This window comes from Melospiza melodia, chromosome 3 (genome assembly GCF_035770615.1).
Source record: "Melospiza melodia melodia isolate bMelMel2 chromosome 3, bMelMel2.pri, whole genome shotgun sequence".
Taxonomy (NCBI): domain Eukaryota; kingdom Metazoa; phylum Chordata; class Aves; order Passeriformes; family Passerellidae; genus Melospiza; species Melospiza melodia.
Window position 1 is genome coordinate 122,354,504 of NC_086196.1, and position 23,851 is coordinate 122,378,354.

Here is a 23,851-nt window from a genome sequence, read left to right on the forward strand (position 1 = left end):
ACTAATGGAACAACATTTTGTGCCAAACTTATTCATACTTCCTTCCAACTGCTGGAGTCCTTGTGCCAGATATATTTCCATTTTCTTCAGGAGAGAAAGATACTAACATGTTTTCCATCCTGTTTTTAAACCCAGAAGTCTACTGCATACTGAACTTTCTTGACATTACAGGACTTCTATCAGCTTTAACAGCTTGAGGCCTTTTTGTTACAAACATGTACACTTCCCTGCAGGGTTCTGGAAATCTTACAATTACATTCATTAAAAATGTCCATGATTATAGCCAAATGCATGTTTTGTAGATTTACCTTTGCAGTTTCCTTTCATCAATTATTCTGAGCATAACTTTCTATTAAATTCCACAAAATACCTACTTATTCATCCAAAATGTCAATTTGATATGAATTTTGACAAAACCATTAGAAGAGAAAAAATACCAGAGCACATTTACTGTCAAATTTGTCAGTACCGGGCTTAATGTCTATGGTATGACTCACTGAGATTCAACAAAATAAGCATGTATGTCCACGAAAACAAGTATAAAAAGGTCATGTTTCAGCAGCAGTCCAAAATTAGAAGCATTACATGCCTTTCACATTAGTATCAAGAGGATCTCTAGGTACTTTATTTTGGGTACATAATTTCGGGTCACTCTTACCTAAGAGTGTCCCTTTATTTGACAAGCTGAGCATCCCTCTCATGACAAAACCCTACTGTAATTCAGAGAGTCTACCAGCACTGGTATTTCTCACGTCATAAATATGCTCAGATCACACTTGCTGAATGCTGACTCCATTGACTTGGGCACACAGTGACCATCATCTCTTTCTCAGAAAGCAAAAGCAGGAAAGGTCAGAATTCACGTGACCATCCTTGTCTTTCCATCTTATTGTAAACCTCAGTCTGGAACAGAGATTTGCATACTCTTGTCCCACTTCCCATGAAATTTCACTTAACATCACCTTAAAGAAAAGATAGAAAGTGGAAATGAGAATGAAACTCTAATCAGACCAGTCAGAGAATCAGATCAATCCAATAGTCATTTTCAGTTAAAATGCTCTCACTGCTGTGATTGCAAGATATAGGGCCTAAAAACTGTGACCTAAGAAAATAAAAGCAAAACTGTACAAATGAACTTCATAGTACATGTCAAGGTTAAAGCATACCATATGTTCCTAAAAATATGCAGACCCAACAGGGAGTTGTAGTGATGTATAAATAAAAATCAGTACAATAGGTGGACAATCTTTTGCACTATTTACACTATTATTTGTTAAATAATAGACCTTTAAAACTGACTGTTTTCTGTTGTTTCATTCTGTTACACAGAAGGAGTGATGATGTAATAATTACTATTTTAGGGCAGAAGATTTATGTTGCATTTATCTCAGAGCTGTGATTTTTGATGTATTATTTTATCAGGTATCTATTAAAAAAATAAATCTTACTGTGTTTCTGTATCTGTTTAGGTTTATGTGACAAAGACTTTCTATGCCTAGATTCTCGGAAAGGGTAATTCACATATGAAAATTCATTGGAAGTTCAACTTTTGTATTACAATGAAAATAACCAAGTAACTTGGTTTTGATGTTGCTATTGTTATCATACTTAATTAAACCCTTTAGTCTTGTGATGTTAATTGCCATGGTAACTACATTATTAAAATAATTTTTACTGTTGCTCAGAATTGTCTATTGCTTCCTCTTTCTTAAAAGTAAGATCATGTAAGTGAAAGACATGAACATTTAACTGTTTGTAGATTGTTCTATTTCCCATTGAACTACCTCTCTATTTCTCTTGAAATTCAAAAAATAGGCAAAAGAGAGGTGTGAAAAAGGTATGAAGCACAAAAATAGCTGCTTGAGTCATCAACAGATCGTCTGAAATAATTCAGAAAGGTGTTTGTTAGAGAATGAGCTATTTTTCTTAGAGCTGTGGGGGTGAATTCTGAAACAGAAAAAACTACTCTAAACAGGTTGTGAAGATCAAGGAGGAAAAAACACACAATTCTGGGAAGAGTAGGACAGCAGAGAGTTACCTCAGGAAAGTCTGAGGTAGCAGCATCTCAGAGCAAACTGTCAGTGCCTACAGATAGGTCACTGACAAGATGAAGTCAGGTTCTTCACAGTGATGTGTAGTGGGATGACAATGGGCATAAAGAAACAAGAGGAGATGCATCCCAGGTATATGGAAATACATTTTGACTGTGAGGACAGTCAAGCTGTGGATCAAGCTTGCCAAGGAAGATGTGATGTTTCCATGCCTGGAGATTTTCAAGGCTTTACCATTATAAAAAGTCCTGAGCAAACTGTTCTGACCTAACAGCTGACCCTGCCTTGAGAAAGAAGTTGGATACATTTTCCAACCTTAACAGTTTTGGGATTCTAAAGTAGTTCTAAAAGCTTTTTAAAAGGTTCTGGGGATAGGAGACAGAGAACACATGCACCTAAAATCTAACCAATTTCTTCTCTGTAACCTGCTTACAATCAAAATGTCTGTTTTGTTTAGATATAGCAAAGTGAATGATAAAGTGGGTGTATTTTGAGAAAGAGTCTGACAGGCATTTTTGAGAAGAATGTTACCTTCCCCTCCAAGGCAGGTAACAGTAACATGAATGACAATGTTTAGTGATCTTGGGTAAGAAAGATCTGCTCCCAGAGGTTCTCTTGAGAATCTAAAAGCAGGTAGTTAATTCAGCTGATGTTAACAGGTTTTGTCAGAATTTGGCATGGTAAAACAGCATTGCTTAAACAGACCTACTCCTGTAATAGTTATTCAGCTAAATTGGCTTTTCTCCCTTTTGTTGTTTCAGAGTTTCAAAACTGAAACATGGCAGACAGATGTGTGTGGTGCAGTGCACTCTGACTCCTGACCTATTCACTGCTGTGTGTCTGGGATGGATGACCCATACCAGAGACCCTCTGGGTCAGCCGTTCAAAAAGCTGTTACATGCACAAAAAAAAAAAAAGACAATCAGCAGAGTAGGTGTTAATTTGGAAGTCAGATACTGGCAAAAATGGAAGGATATATTTTCCCAGGCTTCAGCTTCTTAAATGGAGGGTATTCCCTTGAAGTTCTACAGAAAGACTTGAAATATGGAGTGCTACTGCTTGACATACTGAATTCCCTACTTCCTCATTGATTTTCTAAAACAACCTTAATGCTGTGTTAGCATCATTTCTCTGTTCATTCCATCTGCTCTGAGGTCTCCCCCGCTGTTTCCTAGGAGATATATTGCCACGATGCCTGCATCTGTAAGTCAGTGGCAGATATGGGGCAAGAGGCACGTGGTTAAAGGCAGCATTAGTATCACCTGAACATTTGCAGGTTTCTCAGGGGATCCCACCACCCACCGTCTCTCAAAACCTGAGGGAGCTCCAGTTTTGCAGTCGGCTACTTCTGAGTGCTATGGGAATGGGATGTTTGGCTTCTCAGCTTCTTTCCACTTCTACTTGTTTCTTTCAACATAACACCTCTATTAAAAAAATACTAAAAGTGGGTTATTTTTGTCCAGTCAGTGTATTTAGTGAACATTCTAATCTTATTATCTACACATTTTCATGGGGTTTTGCTTGTTTACAATGTCAGGCTACTGACAGTTTATGTTACGGTGATCAGGACAGGCCTTTTTCATATCCTTTAAGCTATGGTCTAAGACATGAACTTCAAAATACAACAGTAAGCATAATAAACTGGATTTTGCAATTAAACATGAATGACACAGAATATCAGGGTTACTAAATCTTGCATTAACATCTTCCCTGCTCTTTCCATAGTAGATACACAGAAATCTCACTATGGCTAAAAATGCACTGAGTCATACAGCATTATTAAAGCATGCTTTAAAAATATTTTAAAATATGACACTTTTTCACAAGTGACCCAAATATCAGCAATGAGCCCTTAATTATAGCTAGTATCAGATTATATAGAAAATAGTTAACTTTTCCTCATATGTATAAGGAATTCTATTGTTTTTTTTTCAAAACGTATTTAGCTTTGTTTACTTCACAGGAAAAATAAATACACAGGAATTGTTTATATCAAAAAGCAAATGTGTTTTTGTTTAGGCAAAACTGTGAACAAACCAAGATATTCTCTGAATGTATACAAAAGGAAAGAGAATTTATGAAAAAAAATCCACATAATACTAATCAATAACTTATGGGGGTAGGGAATCTATTCATTAAATGAGATCAGAAGCCTAGTAAAAGTTTACAGCTTAAATGTTAAAGGCCCACATATAGAAGAAATATAGCCATTTTTCTAGATGGCAAGAAGAACATTAGGAAACATAAGATAGCAAGAGTTATGATATAGTGAAAGCTACAAATCATTGATAGATATTTCCTAAAAATACCTGTCAGTCTCTTCAAAGTAAATATTTTTATTTGAAGTAAGTGTAATCTATAAAGTAATGCTTATGTAGATGCTAGGGACATCCCTCAGGTTTCGTGAAATAACAGATATTTTAGCAATTAGGTTATACATTAGAAGTTTTACCCTTCCTTAATTCAGGACACTTAATTTCAGAGTTAAAACTAAATTCAGCTGTTAAAGTGTAGCAATTGCATATTGTCAACTTTAAATATGATTATGTGACTAACATTTAAGAGTGGAAAGAAAACGAGACAGAAAGAAGTTCTAAAGTAAATTAATATGCTTCTCATGCACAGTATAACACCAACTATACTTAAACAAGACACATAATTAATTTCATAATATTTTTGTAATTTCAGCCTTCAGTGACCTGTATTTCAAAACAGGATCTGACAGAACAGAAATCTTTTACACAGTCTGAAACATTAAGAAAGCTTTGAATAAAGTTCTGTGTTTTCCAAGGTTTAGGGAAACAATGAAAAAATCAGAACATTTCTCAGCTGTGTCCTTCAACAAAATGCAGAACATGTTTTGCTAAGAAGGAACAAAGGGGCAAAGCTTTTCTGTTGACAAAAGGCGTTCTGCTATCTCAGTCCAAACCTTACAAGGGAAACCCAACTCCCCTCCATGACTTCCCTCATGAACTACTCTAAAATGAGCTGAAATGATCCATGACCTAGACCTCTGTTCTACTGTTGCTATCCTCAGATTACTTAAAATGGACAAAAACCATCACTTTTAAACAGGTAATATGTGAAATGGAAAATCTTTTGGAGCCTGAAAAAATATAAATCCCTTCTACATGTCCTCAGTAAATATTTTGTCAGTTTCTGACCATGGGAGGCAATCTATTTTACTGAAAAAAGGACAGAACTTAGTTGAACCAAAGGAAAGCAATTTTCAAACTTACTCAGTATTCATTAAAAGAAGCTTTTGCAAAAACATTGATGATATACTCAGCTTTCAAAAAGCAGAGATAAACCTAACATTATAGAATATCTATGATATTTTTAAAACCAGAAAGAAAATAACAAAAAAACCTGTGCTTATCTAGACCAAGACACTCAGTGTTTTCCTCTATGTCGTAGATGTCAATGGGTGTAATTAAAACAAGCTGCAGAAATTTTTTGGAGATTGAATAGCACTAAAGTTAATAAAAGTAGTTTGTGAAGTGTTTAATACAGATAAAGGAAACCACAAACTGCAAACAAATCAACAATATGCTGTTTGCAATAATATACCTTTAGTATGCTAAATTTACATACTGTTCAACTTTAAACTGGAATTCAGCTTTGATGACATTTATGAGGACCTACTCAAAAAGCAAATATACACAAATATAGAAATACAGACAATTTCAATTCAGAGCAAAACTAAAGAACAGAGAAATGGGATACGCTTCAGCACTGTGAATATTAACATCATCATGTGGATGTTAACTAGCTACCCCAATAAGGTAAGAATAGTGTAACCGGAAGAATGACAATGGAACACAGTAAACAAATTCAGACTTGGCATATTATGTTTCTCAAATGTTCTCCAATACATTAAGAAAAAAAAGAAGAGCTCCTCTTGCCATAAAATACTACTTCAGCATTTATTCATCAAACAATTTTTGCTGACTTGGATATTATATTGTCTTAATAAAATATTCCCAAGATTTCTACCAAAATTTTCAAACACTAAAAACCTCAAACAGTTTCACTTCCAGTAAATACTAAAATCTCAGAAACAAATCTAAGATATTTTTAATCTTAAATCACAGGTCAGGACCTGATTCTCTTTCTAAAGTTTTCATGTACAACTTTAATTTTCCAGCTCAGAAAATGAAAACATAATTTTTCCTACAGTTGCCAGTACCGCAATCTAGATGTATAGACTAAAAACCACACTTCTTGGGATCATATATTATCTTGAAAATGAAAAAAATCAGAACTTGAATTCAAATACACCTGATGCCTATACACATCCCTACTTACAAACACAGTGAAGTCATACACAGATATGATTGCTTTTATTTGAGTGAATCTTCACTAAACAGTGGTGTTAGCTGGCCATTTTTATTGATGGTGCATTCATAGGCCAGCCTCTTAGAGCTGCAATATATTCATGTATCAGTCAACATTTTGATAAAAATAGTTTTGGTTTGTAATAAGGGACGTCTTGCTAGATATAACAGATGTATTTTGCCTTTGATCCTTTTGAGGTGCTCCCTGGCTATAAATTCCTGGTTGGTAGATATATCAAAAGCAAGATATGGGCTTAAAAAAAAAGACAAGTGTTGCAAGAATTGTTATTTTACAGTAATTTTTAAGACTGCATATTAAAAGTATAAACCTAGTGATGTGCTTTTTCTGTCAATTATTTCCTATGAAATCTGCATTTTTGGAACTGTTGGTCTCAGAAATATCTCAGTGTAATATCTGTCTTTTGAGAAGTTCAGGAAGCAGAAGTGAGGGAGCTCAAAGAGATTAAGACTAATAGAAAGGAACTGGATTAAGAGCATGTTTCAGCTCAGAGCTCCCTGAGTCAAGTATCAGAGAAAGGCTGCCAGCATATCTAGGAAATGTGTTAGCCAACATAGTTGTTCTGATGCCCTCAAACTCTGATTCCACTGTGGCGATGTACACAGGAACTTGCATCTACTGAACCATATCTATTCTTGAAATGCTTAACAAAATAGTATATATGACTATGTATGAAATTCCAGGTAGGATTAATTCTGTACTCTGTTATACTGAAGTTGTTAGTACATTGCTTTTCCCTCCCTGAATAAAATCTGTGAGAGTTACATGGCTTTCTTCTGGAAATCCATACTTTCCTTATTTTTACCTCTACACACTTTCAAAATTTTAAAAGCATATAAATATCTTGACTTCAATAATTTTGTTACCATATGTGCTGGAAATGACTGTGCTTGGTTTGGATATGTTTTACAAAGTACAACTATGTGACTTGCATTGAATTTATGAGAATTCTGGCAGCTAAACTGCTAAGCACTTATTTGAGAAGAAGTAATGATTAATTGCAGGTGTGTTGTAGAAATATCAGTTCCTACAGCAGATGACGAACATTTTTTCATTTGATATCAGAAAAATTAAGATGAGCACTGCATTACATAGTTTAACATGGTAGGAAAAAAACTACTTTACAAGCACTTGCTTACTCCAAAACTTCACAGCATTCTATCACACATTGCCCAGTTAACCAACTACATCCTATTTTCTATTCCAAGCAATCCTGTAGTTATGGTTGATTTCAAGCAACCACTCATTGACACTTGTGAAAGCTGCCTAGCAGCACCAGGCACTGAGTGATTCCTCAAAACATTGACAATCCTGCTGTTCTACAGGAGAGGCACAAATGCCAATGATGTTCAGAGAACAGATTATTATTAATCAGCAATACATCACTAAGTGAGGTATGTAGGGTTATTACTTTCTTATAGCTACATCAGTCAGAGATCTAACTGTTCTATGGCTCATTATGATGTCTGTTTCTGCACATTTTCAAGAATCGTACTCCAACTTCTAAGCAATTTCTACTAGCCTTTCGAGTACCAGTGTGTTAATAAAAAGACAAAAACACTGTAGCACAATCCTATTACAACTATTATAATGAACCAGAATTTGTGCTTTTGATGTTGAGCCTTTGAACTTTTTTGCTTTGAAATTTAGTTATAAAACACACAAGTCTACCACAGTGAACACAGCTTATCTAGAGGGAACAATACCAAAAGGGATTTTTGGAAGGGAAATAAAGACTATGCAAGATGGTAAATATTTTCCCTTGTCTCTTAATATATTACCAAAACCACCAAGTCCTATGAGTATAGGACTAAATTGATGTAATTATTTTAAGCTAAAAACAAGTAAAAAAATTATATTAATCTTTAAGGGAAAATTTAATACAATCCATCTCATACCTTGTTATGTGTCTGAGTTTGTCCAACCAGGATAAGGATATTTGATGAGATAATCGACAGGCAGAAATTGATTAGAATTATGGACCTCTCAGATCTGATGTACCTGTTATAAAAAAAAAAAAAAGAGAAAAAAAGAGAGGGGTACAAATTTTATAAAAGGAAAACAACTACTGAGTCACACAAAGGTTTGATTTAGTTCTTGCATTAAATATTGCAGATACTCTGAGAGGTGTTCCCTTACATGTGCTCAGAAAGAGTATTAGAGAGTTATAACAATGCAAACATGAAAACTACAATATCTTGATAGATATTGCACAATTTCCTCTTAGAATCTTGATGTATTTTAAAAATAATCTACCAATGATTCGTTTGAAAACTGCTGGCAACATGTTTCTAACACCATACTGACAATAATGGGCTTACATGCATTCATGTCAGGAACTTCTTCTGCTCTCTGCTTGTCCCTGGGAATATCCACAGCTGGCACAGACCACTCATAATTACTAACTTCAGCAAAAATATGGTGATTAATATAAACAGAAGATTTGATCCATGATGTATAAATAAGATGCAGGTTGGTGGATGATACTGTGGCAGTGAATTTTGAAACATGTTATTGGGACAAGGATAACATTAATCTTGATGTTCCAATAGTACTGTAATAGTACTGTACTCATAAGACTGAATGCCAAAAATACCCAAATGTGTACAGAAAGATTAAATTATAGCAGTGAACATCACAGTCACCCTTGCAAACTTATCATATTCATTTTACAAATATGTTTGGGATGAAAAAGTCAAAAAGTCTTATCACATATTTGATTTCAAGATGCAAGTGTTCTCATTTTTCTGTATACAGCCTTTCTATATGCTACAGGACAAAAAGAGAATGATTATGGTTACAACTGAAGTGCCTTTCTGACCTGATTTTTAGAGCTGTTAACAGTAAATGCTGACTACTAAAAAAAAACGAAAGTTAAGGGTGGTCAGTTCCTCTGAAGACCACGCCAGATCTTTATATATGCTATGACCACTACTATATGCTTCTCACTGGAGTTAGTTAATATTGCTGTCTCCTCCTGGGATCTACACCCATAGCTAACTCTGAGGAAGTAATAAAAAAGGCTGTTGAACCCACAAGAAATGCTGAGCTTTGGTCATGAAATTAATTATAGTCCTTCTTGCTTGCATATCAAGAGATGTAGCATTACGCCTTTCCAGTTAGACAGAACAACCCAAATACAACAATCCATGTTCGTCCTTAAAATATAGCAACATTCTGGTTCTATGTATTTGCAAACAAATACAAGAAGTCCTGTGTGCCTTTGCTCACACAGAAAGCCCACTGCTACTTTCTAACTTGTTAACTATTGGTTCACCTGGGCCAATTCCCAGCACTGAGTGCCCATGGATTACAAAGGACCTTAGTGGTCGAGTAAATAGAGTGCAACAGGAGCTCACAGCATTGACTTAAGCCATAACACATAACATTTTATCTCCACTTAGAAATTCACAGAATCATAGAATCATAGAATTGCTTGGGTTGGAAGAGAACTTAAAATCACCCAGTTACAACCCCCTGCTATGGGCAAGGACACATTCCACAGGACTAGGTTGCTCAAACCCCCATCCAAACTGGCTTTCAACACTTCCAGGGGTGGGGCATCCACAACTTCTATGGACAACCTGTTCCAGTGCCTCACCCTCACAGTAAAGAATTTCTTCCTTGTATCTAATTTAAATAATGGAGTAGACCAGTTACACTGAGCATGACAGTATTTCTATCCAAGTGCTAAATATAGTGGGGAGTGCAAAAATAACACTATAATTCTTTAGATGGGAGTTATATCCTGAAATACTCTCATTCTTAGTTTTGACAGACAAGAATTGATAATTTTTATAGTCTTTTATGATAACTTATGTAACTGGATATTCTTAATAATTATATATATATTTCTAATCCTGAGTCTCTGTGGTACATAAGAGTGATAGAGAAATGGGGGTAAAATTATCAAGCTGCTTCTAAAAACAAAATTCTATTGGTTGGTTTTAGATTACTCTAGAATTTATTGTTTCATCCCCTTATTACTTTCATAAGAATCTATTTTACTTTAATTATTGAAAAAAGTGAAATAAGAATCCATGTTCACTTTTTAAAAACATTTATTACTTTGCATGACTTTTTATCTTATTTTTCTGCACTAAGACATTATGCTATTTCTCATTACTTCTCAGATTAATTTAGTCGATGTGTATTTATTGCACTTTTAAGTTCAATATAGTATTCTAATATTGCATACTCAGGACTGAAAGAAAATCTATCACTGGGGTGTACCATCACACTATTTAAGACTATTTAATTTATGGTCTTTATTCAAACGGATTACTGATGTGAACAAACTCAAAATCAGCTGACTGAATCTCCCTAAATGTGCCACTGCAATATTATTTTATTTATAAGTTTTATTTTAAAATGTAAATGGGGGAAAAGCAGCTAAAGGTATAGGCCAGAAGCCTAACATGAAATATATAATATATAAGAATCCTGCATTTAGCATTATGAATACCCCACCAAAAGAGGAATCCCATTCCCACTGAAGTGGGGAAAGAGAAGAGTGGGCTCTACCATCATTAGCAGGCCAAACCCGTAAAACTGATCAATCTCATCAAAAAATGCATCCAAGCATGCACTATATTTTCCTTACTTTCCAAACATGGCTCTAATGCTCTTTTTAAACTGCAATTCCAATAAATATAACAGTGTATTTGCATTTAGCTTTCTCAACCCATTACATACCTCCATAATGCTGCATAGACAACTGCTAGAGTGATCAAGGCCAAGCAGGAAAGACCACTGCCTACTATTAAGGTCACTGAGGGTGTACCAGATGATTCCATGATCTGTAAGTTACAACAGGCAACCATGAAGAAAAAACATCCTCAGCACTTAAACCAACAAGTCAAATGAAAAAAAAAGCAAAAAGAGCAAAATTAAAAGCAGACAAACTACCGCAGATTGTTTCGGTAATATTAGTTATGAGGGAGAAATCAACTTAACTCCAAAACTGATCCCTACATAACTCTGAGATCTGCTTAATACATTCCTCAGAGGCCTCTGAGCTTTCAAATGTCTTGTAATACCTGCATGATGCTTTGAAAAATAAACTAGTAATATTACAGTGTAACAGGAGACTATGATGTTAGCACAAGTTTAAATGACTCTCCAGTTAACATCAATTAAAAGATATACTTCTCTTCAGAAGTAGCAATATTTATAATTGTGCATTAAACATCCAGCTTGGTTTCACTCTAATATATTGAAGACCATCCAGTAATTTGTCCCATAATTTGATTCATGTTTGTTGCAGAATGACCAAACTTTCTGACTTTTAATAACTTTGACTTCAATCCACTGTTCTCACATACTTAATTTCCTTGGGCCTAGAAGGAATGACAGGATATCTATGGCAACAGTATAATCAGCCTACATAAAAAAAAAGCTTCAAATTCAGAATTATTTCATTTTTACTCTGTGTGTTAATAAAAAATTAAAATAAATTAATGACCTTGAAAGCAAACTAGCTTTCCCTGCTTTAAGGCAAGCTATTATCCTCAGGTATCAGGTCAGTTTTTTCCTCTCTATATATATGTGCTCATATTCTGAAATAGACATGGGTTTTACTAATAAATATGGAAAAAAAATTAGATCTAAAAGTTCTAAAGGATATCATGCCTGGTTTACTTAAACGCTTTTTAAGCTTCAGGGACGTATTGTAAATTACATTTACCAAGATATCTTTTGCCACCCCAATAGAATATAAGACAGATGTACTTTTAGGCCATATCTCAGGCAGAAAGTAGTATTTTATTTCAATCACTTTTTTTCCAAATGGATTTACTTTGCTATTAAAAAGAGTCTGTTCATATGTTTCCAAAACCAGGAAAATGAAATCATGCTTTAGCAAGATAACTTCACAAATATTTGCTTTTCAGCTATTTTTACATTCAATAATATTGGGAGTGTCTGCTCATACACTTAATGTCCCCTCTTTCTCGTGAAAACTTGATTATTTTTGATACATCATATCAACAGACTACATAGAAAATCTGTGCTGAAAACGTCCAATGCAGATCTGCAATCTGTTTAACTACAGTATCTAGGGTTTTCCTACCAAGAGCAATAATAGAGACCTGTACGTTCCCTTAATCGTTCAATACAAAAGTTTTCTACACATTTGCACCACAATTACAAGGCTTTCTCTAAAAAATTTATAGAGTTCGAGAGCATGCAAATTTCCCTAGGATTTAGTTGTATCACAGAATCTGGAATTCATTTATCTGAGACACTGAAGACACCAGGAGACTAACATTTGACTACCTGCAATATTAAACAATTCCTCAATGCAACGTCTGCAATATACCTGAGAGGAAAGCTGGACCAGCTCCCCCCTCCCCCCGCAGTCCCCCCCGCATTCCCTTTTCCATTAAAACTGGATTTTTTTCCCCCCCTCTTTGTTACTTACTATTTCTCTAGGTTGCTGAGCCAAAATGGCGAAGGTAGAGAGACGATCACATAAGCATTTCGTATGGGATGCATCGGTAAGCACAGTTTTACATCCCTGGGTGGACCAGGTTCCCAAAGAGTCGTTCCTGCAAAGGAGAGAGAGAGGAGGGGGTGGGGGACACGGGGGTGATTACGCCTGTCGGCCGGTGCCGTGAGGAGACAAAGCCGCGGGACGGGCGGAGCGCGCCGCGGAGTTGGCGGCGGCGGCGGGGACTTGTTGTGGGGCAGGGCGGGCGCGGGCGCGGAGCTGTCCGGGCGGCGGTGCTGAGCGCGCGGCCGCTGCTGCGCCGAGCCCCGCCAGCCGCGGCAGCAGCCGCCCCCTGCGCTGCCAGCCACCTCCGAGCCTCACCACAGCACTGCGAAAAACTCATCGGGGGAAGAGGGGGAGGCTTTGTTTCTCTCTCTCTCTCCCTCTCTCTCTGCTTTTTTGTTGTTTTTTTTTTTTTTTTTTTTTTTTTTTTTTCTCTCCTTTTCCTACCGGCTCTGTTTCTGGCCTTTTGTGAGAAATGTGATGTTCTGTAGTTGCGGTGTCTTTTTTGGTCCCTTTCTTTCTCCACTCCCCGTCCCCCCCCCCCCTCTTTCGTGTGTGTGGCTAGGTTAAAAGCATGTGGTTCTCAAACGTCTGCCTGGGTTATGCCAGTTGGACCGGGAGATGCCGGATCTTCTGTTCTGACTGCTATTTTTGCTGAGGATTTGGGATTTTTTTTTTTTTTGGTTGTTGTTTTTAGCTAGCAGCCTTAGAAATTTCACCCTGGAAACGGCAGCATCAGATGCCTCCAACTCTTGCCTTAGCTCCAGCAGAGGGGTGGATTTCAGTACAGCAGCACACATCACCAAAGAGACACACGAGTTCGCCCTCCAGACATCACTCAGCCAACTCGCCTTTCCCCGGCTCCCTCCCCCTTCTCGAGTCTTTTTCTTGGGGCGGCAGCACCAAGCTAACCCCAAGCCAAAGCACTCGTTTGGTGGCACCTTTCACCAACCACCCCTAAACAAAACACGATGATTAACACAGCCCCCGAATTCAATTAGACATTCAATATGCTAATGTGAGGTCTGAAACCCACCCCAGCAGAACAATAAAAATGGTATCAACCCACGTTTTCTTTGTGCAAGCAAGGAGAAGGAGAGGGAGAGACAGAAAATCATCTCTCCTGTTTCCTGAACTGCAGTGGGGAGGGGGAAATATTTTCTACAGGAAAAAGGGGTTGGTTTCAACTGAAGCAAACATATTATCTTTACATGTGTTATATTTAGAGAACAACTGGGTTTCTTTCATCTTTTTTTCCCTTTCTTTCATGTCCAAGGAGCAACTGCAGTGACTCTGCTGCCAGCAACAGCATGTGTGCTGTCAATTCCTGTCCATTTCACCTCAGGTCACTAAATGACTTAAAAAAAAAGAAAAATGAAGGTCGAAGAAAGCAGGAGGGGGAATAAAAATTTCCAGTCCCCGTGACCACCCTTGTTTCACCTCTTCTGCCTTGACAACACACCTCTGTAAGTCATTCTATAGGCCAGGGCCCTCATGCAAAGGCAATTTGTTATCCCAAAGCCTGCTCTCAGAGTGCAGTTCACCCCAGGCCATCTCAGCATTTTGTGCCACTAGTTTTTGAACACACCAGATGTAACCCTTACACACTATTGTCTTCAAAACAGAATCCTGTAATAAACAAAACAAGCAGTGACTGAGGGAAACAATTGAGAGAAAATCACCAATTCTTCAAGCCACTAAAGCAGTTTATTAGCTTTCCCTTGCAAATTGTGTTTTTCAGAGAGCCACAGCCTAAATCAACATCCACTTTGAAAAATAGAGTTACATATTTTAAACTCAAAAACTTTATCTTCTGGATAACTTAAACAATTTATTTTATTAGCTTTCTTGTCTTTTCTCTTATTGTGGCACACAGTTAAGGCCAAATGAAATGCGTTTATCTTTTCTGATTAAATACTAAGGATTGATAGCTTAAGAGAAATTGACATATTTAAAAACAAAAGGGTGGTATTATTCATCCTGAGAATAAGATTTAATAAACTGAACTCATCCTATGCTGAAAAGCATTGGATGCACAATACATCCAGTTAGCACTAAATCCTTGCAAAAGGTGTCCAATGCACAAGAGTTAAAGAAGTTCAAATTATAAAATCACAGACACCAGTTTCGTTTAAAACAAAGCATCTTTTAAAATTATAATTATATTGAAAGTACTATAAATCATGGGCAGACCAGCAGATAGATTTACACAGGTTCATTCAGTTCTTCAAGTCCCTTGCACAAATAGAAATTTCCAGTCATAGAGTAACTGAACCACAATTCAATATGTATTTTGCAAAAATTTTTCAATACTACTGAAAATTTTGTAGAATTTCCAAAAGAAGTCTGAAATGAACAAAGGAGTCTAATTGGACTCCAAAATAAGACATCATGTTAGGAGCCAAATCAGTCTAATATGAACACTTTTTGCATTTTATTGTTCATGTTTTTCAGTGATAAACTTCAATTTCTTACTTAACAGCATTATGTTTTTATATTTTCCAGATCAAAATTCATTAAATAAGTTCCTTTTCTCTCTTCTAATCAGTGCAGCTAAAAAGGAAAAAAAAAAAGCCTCATTAATAAATATGTTTGTAGTCCGTTGAAATTACAGCTAATAGAAGCTGCACAGAATGTTATACTAAGCCCATGAAAGAGACTGAGCAATGAGAAGGACCAGAAGAAAAGCATAACTGCAATTTGTTGCATGAGGCTTACGCCAGCAGAACAGCAAAAGCATGATTACTAATTCCCTTAGAGATGCTGGTAATTTTGACTTGTTGACATAAAGTAATGATCTGGTTTTAGGTATAAGTAAATAAAGAATGGAAATATGGAATAAAAATGGATATATTGCATTTAGTACATCTCAATGCAACATTTTTTATGAAGCACTCCATCTATGATCTGTCCCTCTTGCAATGCAACTCTTCTGGTTGAAGAATCTATCCAGAATCTAACCAGAATCTATCTCACACTTAGAAGCTTCATTGCTTTTCAGTGTGACTTTCTTTGACTATGTGTCTAACATTTAGGGTTATCACATGAATATGCAAAAGGGCACCTATTATTCCTGTGGATCTTTCTTGTTATGCAGAAAGCTATAAAGGAGTGACAGGTACTATTAACACATGTTCTATTTATATCTAGGGAAATTATTGAATTGAAAATATCTAGCAAATATAGATGTAGGTTCATGCCCATTATTGGCAATTTTTGTACTCCTCTACTGAGTTACAGATGATTTAATCAACCTGGCAGCAGTTCCATGATAGAAGCAAAGGAATTCCCAAGAAGCATAGATTCACCATTGCAGATCTTGTGTCATCCTGCAGTTGAGGCAGCGAAATAAAGCAGAGGAATCGGGGAAATAGGGGAGAAAATTCTATATAGGATGTAATTTGAGCCTAAGGATTTCTGGCTAATCTGGCATATGGACCAAGAACACCCTCAGCTCCAATGCTTATCTTTAAGTGTGCCCTTCTCCAAGGAGTCTTGCAGCTAGTGGAATATGGGAGTGTCTTTTCAGTACCTTTTCAGAGTTTAAGGTGAACTTCCTAGTTCTATGCAACAAAAACGATGGCCAAATGATATACAGAAAATTATTTTAAAGGTGTATTATATGGAAGGGAAAAAAAGTGAGTCTTACTCACATAATGTATTATACAATATTGCATAACTATGCTCAGTACTGAAAAAACCCGATATTGCTATCTCAGATATCAAAAGGGAAATGTCATTTTAAGACAGAACCCTCTTTCTAAAACAAAAATTTCACTGATGACACAATTGCTTATCTGACAATGACAATCAGGCCACATTTTATATTCTAGAAGCTGCTTCCTTTATTTTGTAGTATTTGTCTTGGTCTCATGACATAGTTATTAACAACTTACTCTTTTTTAATACAATTAATAATATACGTCTTTACTAATTGCATTGGTTTGTTTACTTTAACTTCCTGATATATAAAAAATCAGTTTTGACTTTGTTATCAGACACACTCACTTAATAAAGGACTTCATCTCATACCATACACTGTCTACTTTATTAGTGTATTTTGAAGAAATATTTTTCAAATGAAAGATTTTAACTTTTTTTATGGAGATTCTGTGAGACAAAGGAGCTAACAACACCTAAGCAAACAATTTTCCCCAGACTAGCAACTAGTGATCCCAGTAGTTGCCTGGGTTTTGATAATCATAAACAAAGAGTTAACATCTTGCTGTACATCTATGATAGTGAAATTACTCTAGTAATTTCTTTACTAATTGGTAACTGGTTAAATTAGGAAAGCTTTTTGTTGTATTACTTAGCAGAAAGAAGCTGTTATTTAAGTATTTAATTACAGCTTTGTAGAAAGTAAACTACACAGAATTAAAGAAATTATAATATTATTTATGCTGAGATGATTTTAATTCTTCTTAATTCTTGTGTGTGTACATTTCTATAATTTTATTTTTCTGTTCAACTAGATGCTGTTTTCCTTTGGGACAGAGTTTGGTATTCCAACTTCATTCTCAGTAAAGAATGATATATAATGATAAGAAGCACATGGAAAATGCAAACATCAGAATTTTTTAGCCAGCAAAAGGCAACAAAAAAGCTTGTGGCCCTTATGAATAGCAGGTTATAAATATCACTGTGCCTGTTCAGATGTTCTAGCTGGCACATTAGTGAAGATGAAGTCCTTCCCACACCTGCTTGCTTCTTTACACCTGGATCTAAAATCCCAGAGAAGCCATAGAGGAGGCTCAATGGCAGGACATGCCTTTCACTTGTGCATGTTTATGCATCTGAGACATGACCTAACTCCTAGCATGCACGATTTCTCCTGTGATCAGTCCTATTCCTACCAGCACTATATGGCAACACCTGGTTTATTGCCACAGTCTTTCCTAAAGTAAAAAAGTAATATAAAGGAAAAAGATAAAAAAATAAGACAAAGAATATGTGGATATGAACACACTTTCCTTAATAATGTCAGCCATAAAAGTGCAATTTTAAAAAGTATTGTTTACCCTGAAATTGTTAATATGATTAATATTAGGTCATTATGACTTAAGGCTTTCTTTCCCCTCACAGAACTAAAAAAAAAAAAAAACAAAAACAAAAAAACCAACAAAATAACAAACCAAAAACCATGAAATCGTGGAAATAAAACTGAAAAAAACAACTGCCTTAAGACTACATGTCTAAAATACTGCAACAGTCCCAAAAAGGACATCTGCGTTTGTGTGGTATCAGAAAAACAAACTGGGAGATGAATATCTTGCAATTGGATTTCCAACCAGAATGCTATAGGGAGTTCATTTTCCCAAAGACTAAGGCCACTTTTCCAATTCAGACATTGAATTGTTTAATTTTCCTCAAAGACATTCTTGTGAACATCTTTTTTGTCAAAGAAAACAGAAATCTTTGAAAATTTAATTTTCTCGCTGCTCTTTATATTAAAAGTAAATCCTATATAAATAATTGTTTTTTAAAACAAACATGCATCTGGGCTGAAAACCAAGTTTTATTTTAATATGATTTAAACTAGAGATATTAAACTGTAAAAAGTAGGATTTGTAACAGAGACACTGTAGTTATAAGCATATGTTGTTAGATTAACTTTCTAATAATGAACAACTTAAAGAAAGTTCCATGGGAAGGATCAAAAATTGCCTTGGTTATCTGTTTGGCTGCAATAAATAAATGATTCATCAAAAGGAGAATTATGGAAGTGAGTATTAATGCTTGTGGTAATATCTTATTAATTCCTCTATTTCCCTGTCCATGCAGTTTAGGGCGTGATCTAGCACACAGTATGTTTGAAGTGTGCTGTAATCAATAGTTGCCCTTCTAATAGCATACTGCAAGTGTATCAATGTGTAAAATGAAAAGAATTTTTAAATAAGTTAAATGACAAAACCAGGATGAAACAAATACTAGAAGTTTCCTGCCTCCTACTGCATAGTTCTTGACTAGTGGTCCTCTGTACTACTGCTACTACACAGATTTATCATTATTTGATTTATGGGATTCATTCATGTTTTTGAATATTGGATAAACAACCGTCGTTCAGCTCTATTTCTGCGTCCTAACAAGCCTAGTGGATTGCATTTGAACAAGACCATTTCCCCCTCTTCTCAAAATTATAGAGAAAATCTCCTAAGATTTTCCTAAGATGAGTATTGTTGCATCAAAAATTTGGAAGGAAACCAATCACTTTCCATAGCTTTATCTCTCTCTGACTCTGCAGATGGTCTCAGAGAAAGTACAATTGAAGTACTGTGTACACAATGCCCAAGGATGTTGGTGTCTATTTAGAATTTTTGAGAACTATGTCTTCTTCCTCATGAACCCCCAGAATTACTGGTGCAGACAAGAGGCCCTACTTCCAGCCCAGGTTATCTTGTCTCTTCCTATCTTGTCTAGGAACTCTTGTTGAGTTCTTAGAAACTATGTGAAGCAGAGTTCTAATCAAACTAAAACAGACTTATTGTGTCAAATTGGCAAACCATACTATTTGTGAATCTGTGTTCATGAAAGTTCCTATTAAACTTCATGATCAGACTTAGTGTTTTACAAGTAAACCACATTATTTGTGAATATGTGTTCATGGAAGTTCTTATTGACCTGGACCAGATTTATAGTGTTGAACGGGTAAACCACAAAGTTGATGAATCTGCAGTTGAGAATGATATCCACAATACTGGCACACTTGAGATCTCATTGAATTCAATCAGACTCAGAGAACTGAATTGGTTATAATCAGAAATTAAGCCCAGCTGTACTGAGCCCCTATGATCTCTGAGGACTACCTGGAAACTAAAAGGGTTTATTTTCCTCCCAGTTTCTACACTCTTATGCAACACACTCCTTACAAAACCAGTAAAATCTTTCATGTTCTTTTGTTGAACCTACAGATATGTATATAGCTTTATGGTAAACTAAGGAAAAATTGTCATATGGTGCTTTCCAATTGATCAACCTAAAAAATCTTTCATACTCTACTATTATTCACATGGACTCCTAGCAAAAAGGAACCTTGTAAATTGTCTATGGCCAGAGGCTGGGAAAGGTTTGCTGCTCAGAAGTTTATCCTGGAAATTAAGAATGTCAAAACTTGGTATCTATTTTTAATGTTCCTTCCAAAAGACAAGCAATAAAGCACAGTATCATTACTTCAAGTTTCAAGACCAGCATGACGAGCAGGGAGAGGAACAGGTGTGAAACAACTGAGGGAAAGAGAAGAGATTGGGCTTCCATTAGTGTTGCTGTTACAACATCCTATGCTATCCTACATTATATGGGCAGACAAATCTAAAACCATTACATGTTCAACCTCCTCAAAGCATCCTTTGGATCAGACTTCAGAGATACTGACCATAATGTAGGAAAAAAGACACATAATAAGAATGGCAGAAGCAAACATGTTAAGTGGTCAGACACTGCAATGATGCTCATCGCTGTGGTGATGCATGTGAGAGCCAAGCTCTTCTTGGGTGCTAGATGTTTACACACCACCTTTCAAAAATTCGAGTTAGGTTCACCTCAGACAGTCTCCCTCTTATCTTGCAGCTCAATGGTTCTGAGAATATGAGAGTTCAATTTCATGCTGTTTCTGAGGGGTGTTCAAAGGATAAGGATTTGCAGAAATGACCTAACCCCAAACTACAGCATATTCTGGAGTAAGAGTACTTTCACACCTTCTTGTTGAAGTGGGATTATGCATTGGGCCAGAAGCTAAAACAAAGCATGGACTTTGTGGCCACAGTGTAAGAAGACAGGGTTTGGCATCTTCATTCCAGTTCCTGCCACATTCAATGTTACTTAATCCGCAGATTAAGCATTCAAATTTCAGTATTCCATGTTCTCTGAAGATCCTCAGATTTCATATTTGTTCCTTCATATCTTAGCTGTATGACTAAGAACACTCATAGTTGTCAGCATCTCCTCCCCTGTATCTTGTGATACCACCTGCTGCTCTTACACAATCCTACTGCATATCCAACAACTGTTATCCATGGGTTCTTTGAAGAACATGCCGTGGGCTATGGCAATTGGAGATAAATTATTGCCCTAGTATAAAATTTTAAAGAAAGAAGACTTTTTTCTGTCTCCTTACACTTTGAAAACCAACTTAACTCATGCCAGATTGAGATAAAACAAACAACCAATAAAAAAATAGGACACAGTTACAAATGTTTGTAACAAAAAAAAAAAAAGAAAGAAATAAAATAAAACTGACATTTGCTCTACTGACATGGAGATTATGTCTCCCCTTTTATCCAGCAGTTAGTCTGCAAGATTTCTTAAAAATTCAGTTTACAAAGAGTTCTATCTTCTCTATATGTCAGGCCTCAGGTTATGTCCTTTTTCTTGTGTAAGACACTTGCTTTTTATAACCAATCCTTTTTTGTAAGTCCTTCCCGGAAGCCTAAACAGATCTAATCTGTTTTTCTTCAAATGCATTGATTTCTTTCTTATTTGGGAGATTATCTGACCACCCCTTTTAATTAAAATGAGTATTCTTTTTTATTCTTCCTTAGATATGTCTCTTTTTTAGAACAGATGTTATCTTTTGTACCTGACTGGCCAATTAACAACTGCTTCAATAAGAGTAATCCTTATCACCCTATTGTCTTTTTGGTGAGTCAGCATGCATCCTGGCTGAATCTGCACCAAATCTTTCACTGGTTATCAGGCTGCACGTTAAAAACACATTCGATACAAATATCTCAGTAGGAAAAAGGCATAAATTGCTGTTGGCTCTTGACTGAGATCAGACACGTAGTAATAAGCCAGTGACAAGGGGTTGTAAGGATTGATGCTTCACATTTTGGTTAGGTATTTTCTCTTCTGCAAAAACCTTAATTACAGAATGTAAAACAGAGCAGTTCTTTCCCTTTCAGATAGTCAACATTTAGTTATAATAGGAAAGAATAAGATTACTGGTGAATAGAGGGAATTAGACAAGCCTCCTTACTCCAAAATGTCCTACAGCCTAACGATTTCATTCTTATAGCATGGAAATTTCATTCTTGCAGCACAGAGATTCACTCCTCTCAAAATGGCCTTGAATCTTGCAATGATGAGACCCCCACCTTGGGTCTCTCCTATCTTGGGTGAGCTTTCTAACCACTGAACTACCAGACAAAAAGCTTACAGTACAGGGCTTCATACATGTGCTGTCCATGTTTTAAGCATCAGTCAATTCACTGTTAATAAAGGCCACAGTCAAGACTGACAGAGAGATAACCTGTTTAAGTACGTTGATGAAAGTTGATGCTAAGGTTCTTCTGATAATTTTAGAAGAAAGACTTGATGGCCAAAACAGCTTAATATAAACCACAAAATATCCTCCGGATTTAAGATCCTCCAGAGTTGTACAATGGCTGGAGAGGAGGGCTGGCAAAGCCCATTAAGGATTGAGTAGTGGGTATCTCTGCATCTCATATAATAACTCAAACAATTAAAATGGGGCAATGCAACAAATTTGAGTGAGCAGTTGAGATGTGCTGACTTTGTATATGCCCAGCTATGAGCAAATTAAATGCAACACAGCTAAACACAAAGCTTTTTCAGAGATTTTATGATCTGGTTAAAAACTGAAAGTAAATAATCCAGATGTTGCTAAGCTGGTAGATGTAAGATGTATATTGAAAACCCCCTTATTCACAAAGCTAACTTCTATATCATTATAAAGTAATGTGTCTTTTTTGTCTTTACAATTTCAGTTTTAAGGCGTGGGAAAATCACTGTGGTTAAACAAAGTCAAGTACAGATTTAGGAAATGGAGGTTCTCTCGTCAAAAGAAAAAGAAAATGCAAGAGACACCTCCTTAGTGAATTTTTTAGCCTAAGTTAGTCTTAGCACTGATGTTCTCGTCTTTTGGTTATGTTTATTACCTTGGGACTTATTAATGTGTCTGCTTAGCTTCCAAACTCAAAGTACCCTCTTTGGACCCCAGCCATGTGAGGTACTGCTCATCTGAATCTTCCTGAGTGTTAGTATGTACAAACCAACTGCCCAGAAAGGTAAATTACAGCTAACCAATGTTTTTAATACCTCCTCACACCTGTGTAATGGTAGCATTGCCTAAAAAGAAAGCCAGCTGATGATGCTAATCTCTGGAGATAATACCCTAAGTGTTTCACTGAGGTTTTGGCTAGGAGTGCATGGAAGAAGGATACGTGCATCACACTGCACAAAACATGAAAACAGACGCTCTGGAAAGAGTGATGCTCTGCACTGTGCCACGGCTGAACAGCAAGCTTTATGTACTAGGGATTGCGGCCACTCAATAGTAAAAGGGCACATGTTGCAGAGGAGGCCACTGTGGTCCTCAAGGCCCACAGGTGGATTCTGTGGATATGTTTCAAATTTAATCTGCACATGTATAATATGTTTGATGCATTCACAATGCAACAGATAATTTGCATTTGTAATAATAATATATCTGGAAATCACAGAAAAATTTACTGCACTGAATTTAAGTCCTCTTACTCCTCTGGTAAATAAATGCATTTCAACTAGTCACATGCCAGCTAGAATCTTTACACAAATGTGACTGCTGGCATTAAAAACTGAATAAATTGTTTAAGAGATTGGACAAGTGATTTTTTTTCACAGTCTAAAAAAAGGGAAGAGAGGAGGTGTTGGGGAGTATGTGCCTTAAGTAGGTGCCAAGAAAGTGCCTGAACAAATGAGTAAAGATTACTAGCCTATCCACTTGCATCTCCTCAGAAATTTTTTGTTTTTGTGTGTCTTCCTGATGGGAAGTAGCACCAATACTCCACAGGTACAAGACTTCTAACAATGGGGTTATCTTCTATCCACTGACAAAGTTGGTATGATCTTCAGCCTTCAGATATGATAGAAAAGGACTGAAAAAAGTGTCCTACAATAATCAGTGTTAGTACGCTTATGACAGCGGGAAAAACTGGTGAGGGCAGAACCATTA

At 36.2% G+C, this 23,851-nt stretch overlaps 1 protein-coding gene across 12 annotated transcripts in view; it reads right to left on the bottom strand.

The window, feature by feature from the left end:
* Positions 1–23,851, bottom strand: part of ADGRB3 (adhesion G protein-coupled receptor B3) — a 445,420-nt gene that overhangs the window by 83,092 nt on the left and 338,477 nt on the right. For all 12 annotated transcript variants that reach the window (XM_063152986.1, XM_063152987.1, XM_063152982.1 and 9 more), the window contains 3 exons: positions 12,829–12,955; positions 11,103–11,206; positions 8,306–8,408 (listed from right to left, as the gene is read on the bottom strand). In XM_063152986.1, coding sequence (XP_063009056.1) covers positions 8,306–8,408; positions 11,103–11,206; positions 12,829–12,955 — 334 coding nt within the window. The remainder of the gene's footprint in view (positions 1–8,305; positions 8,409–11,102; positions 11,207–12,828; positions 12,956–23,851) is intronic.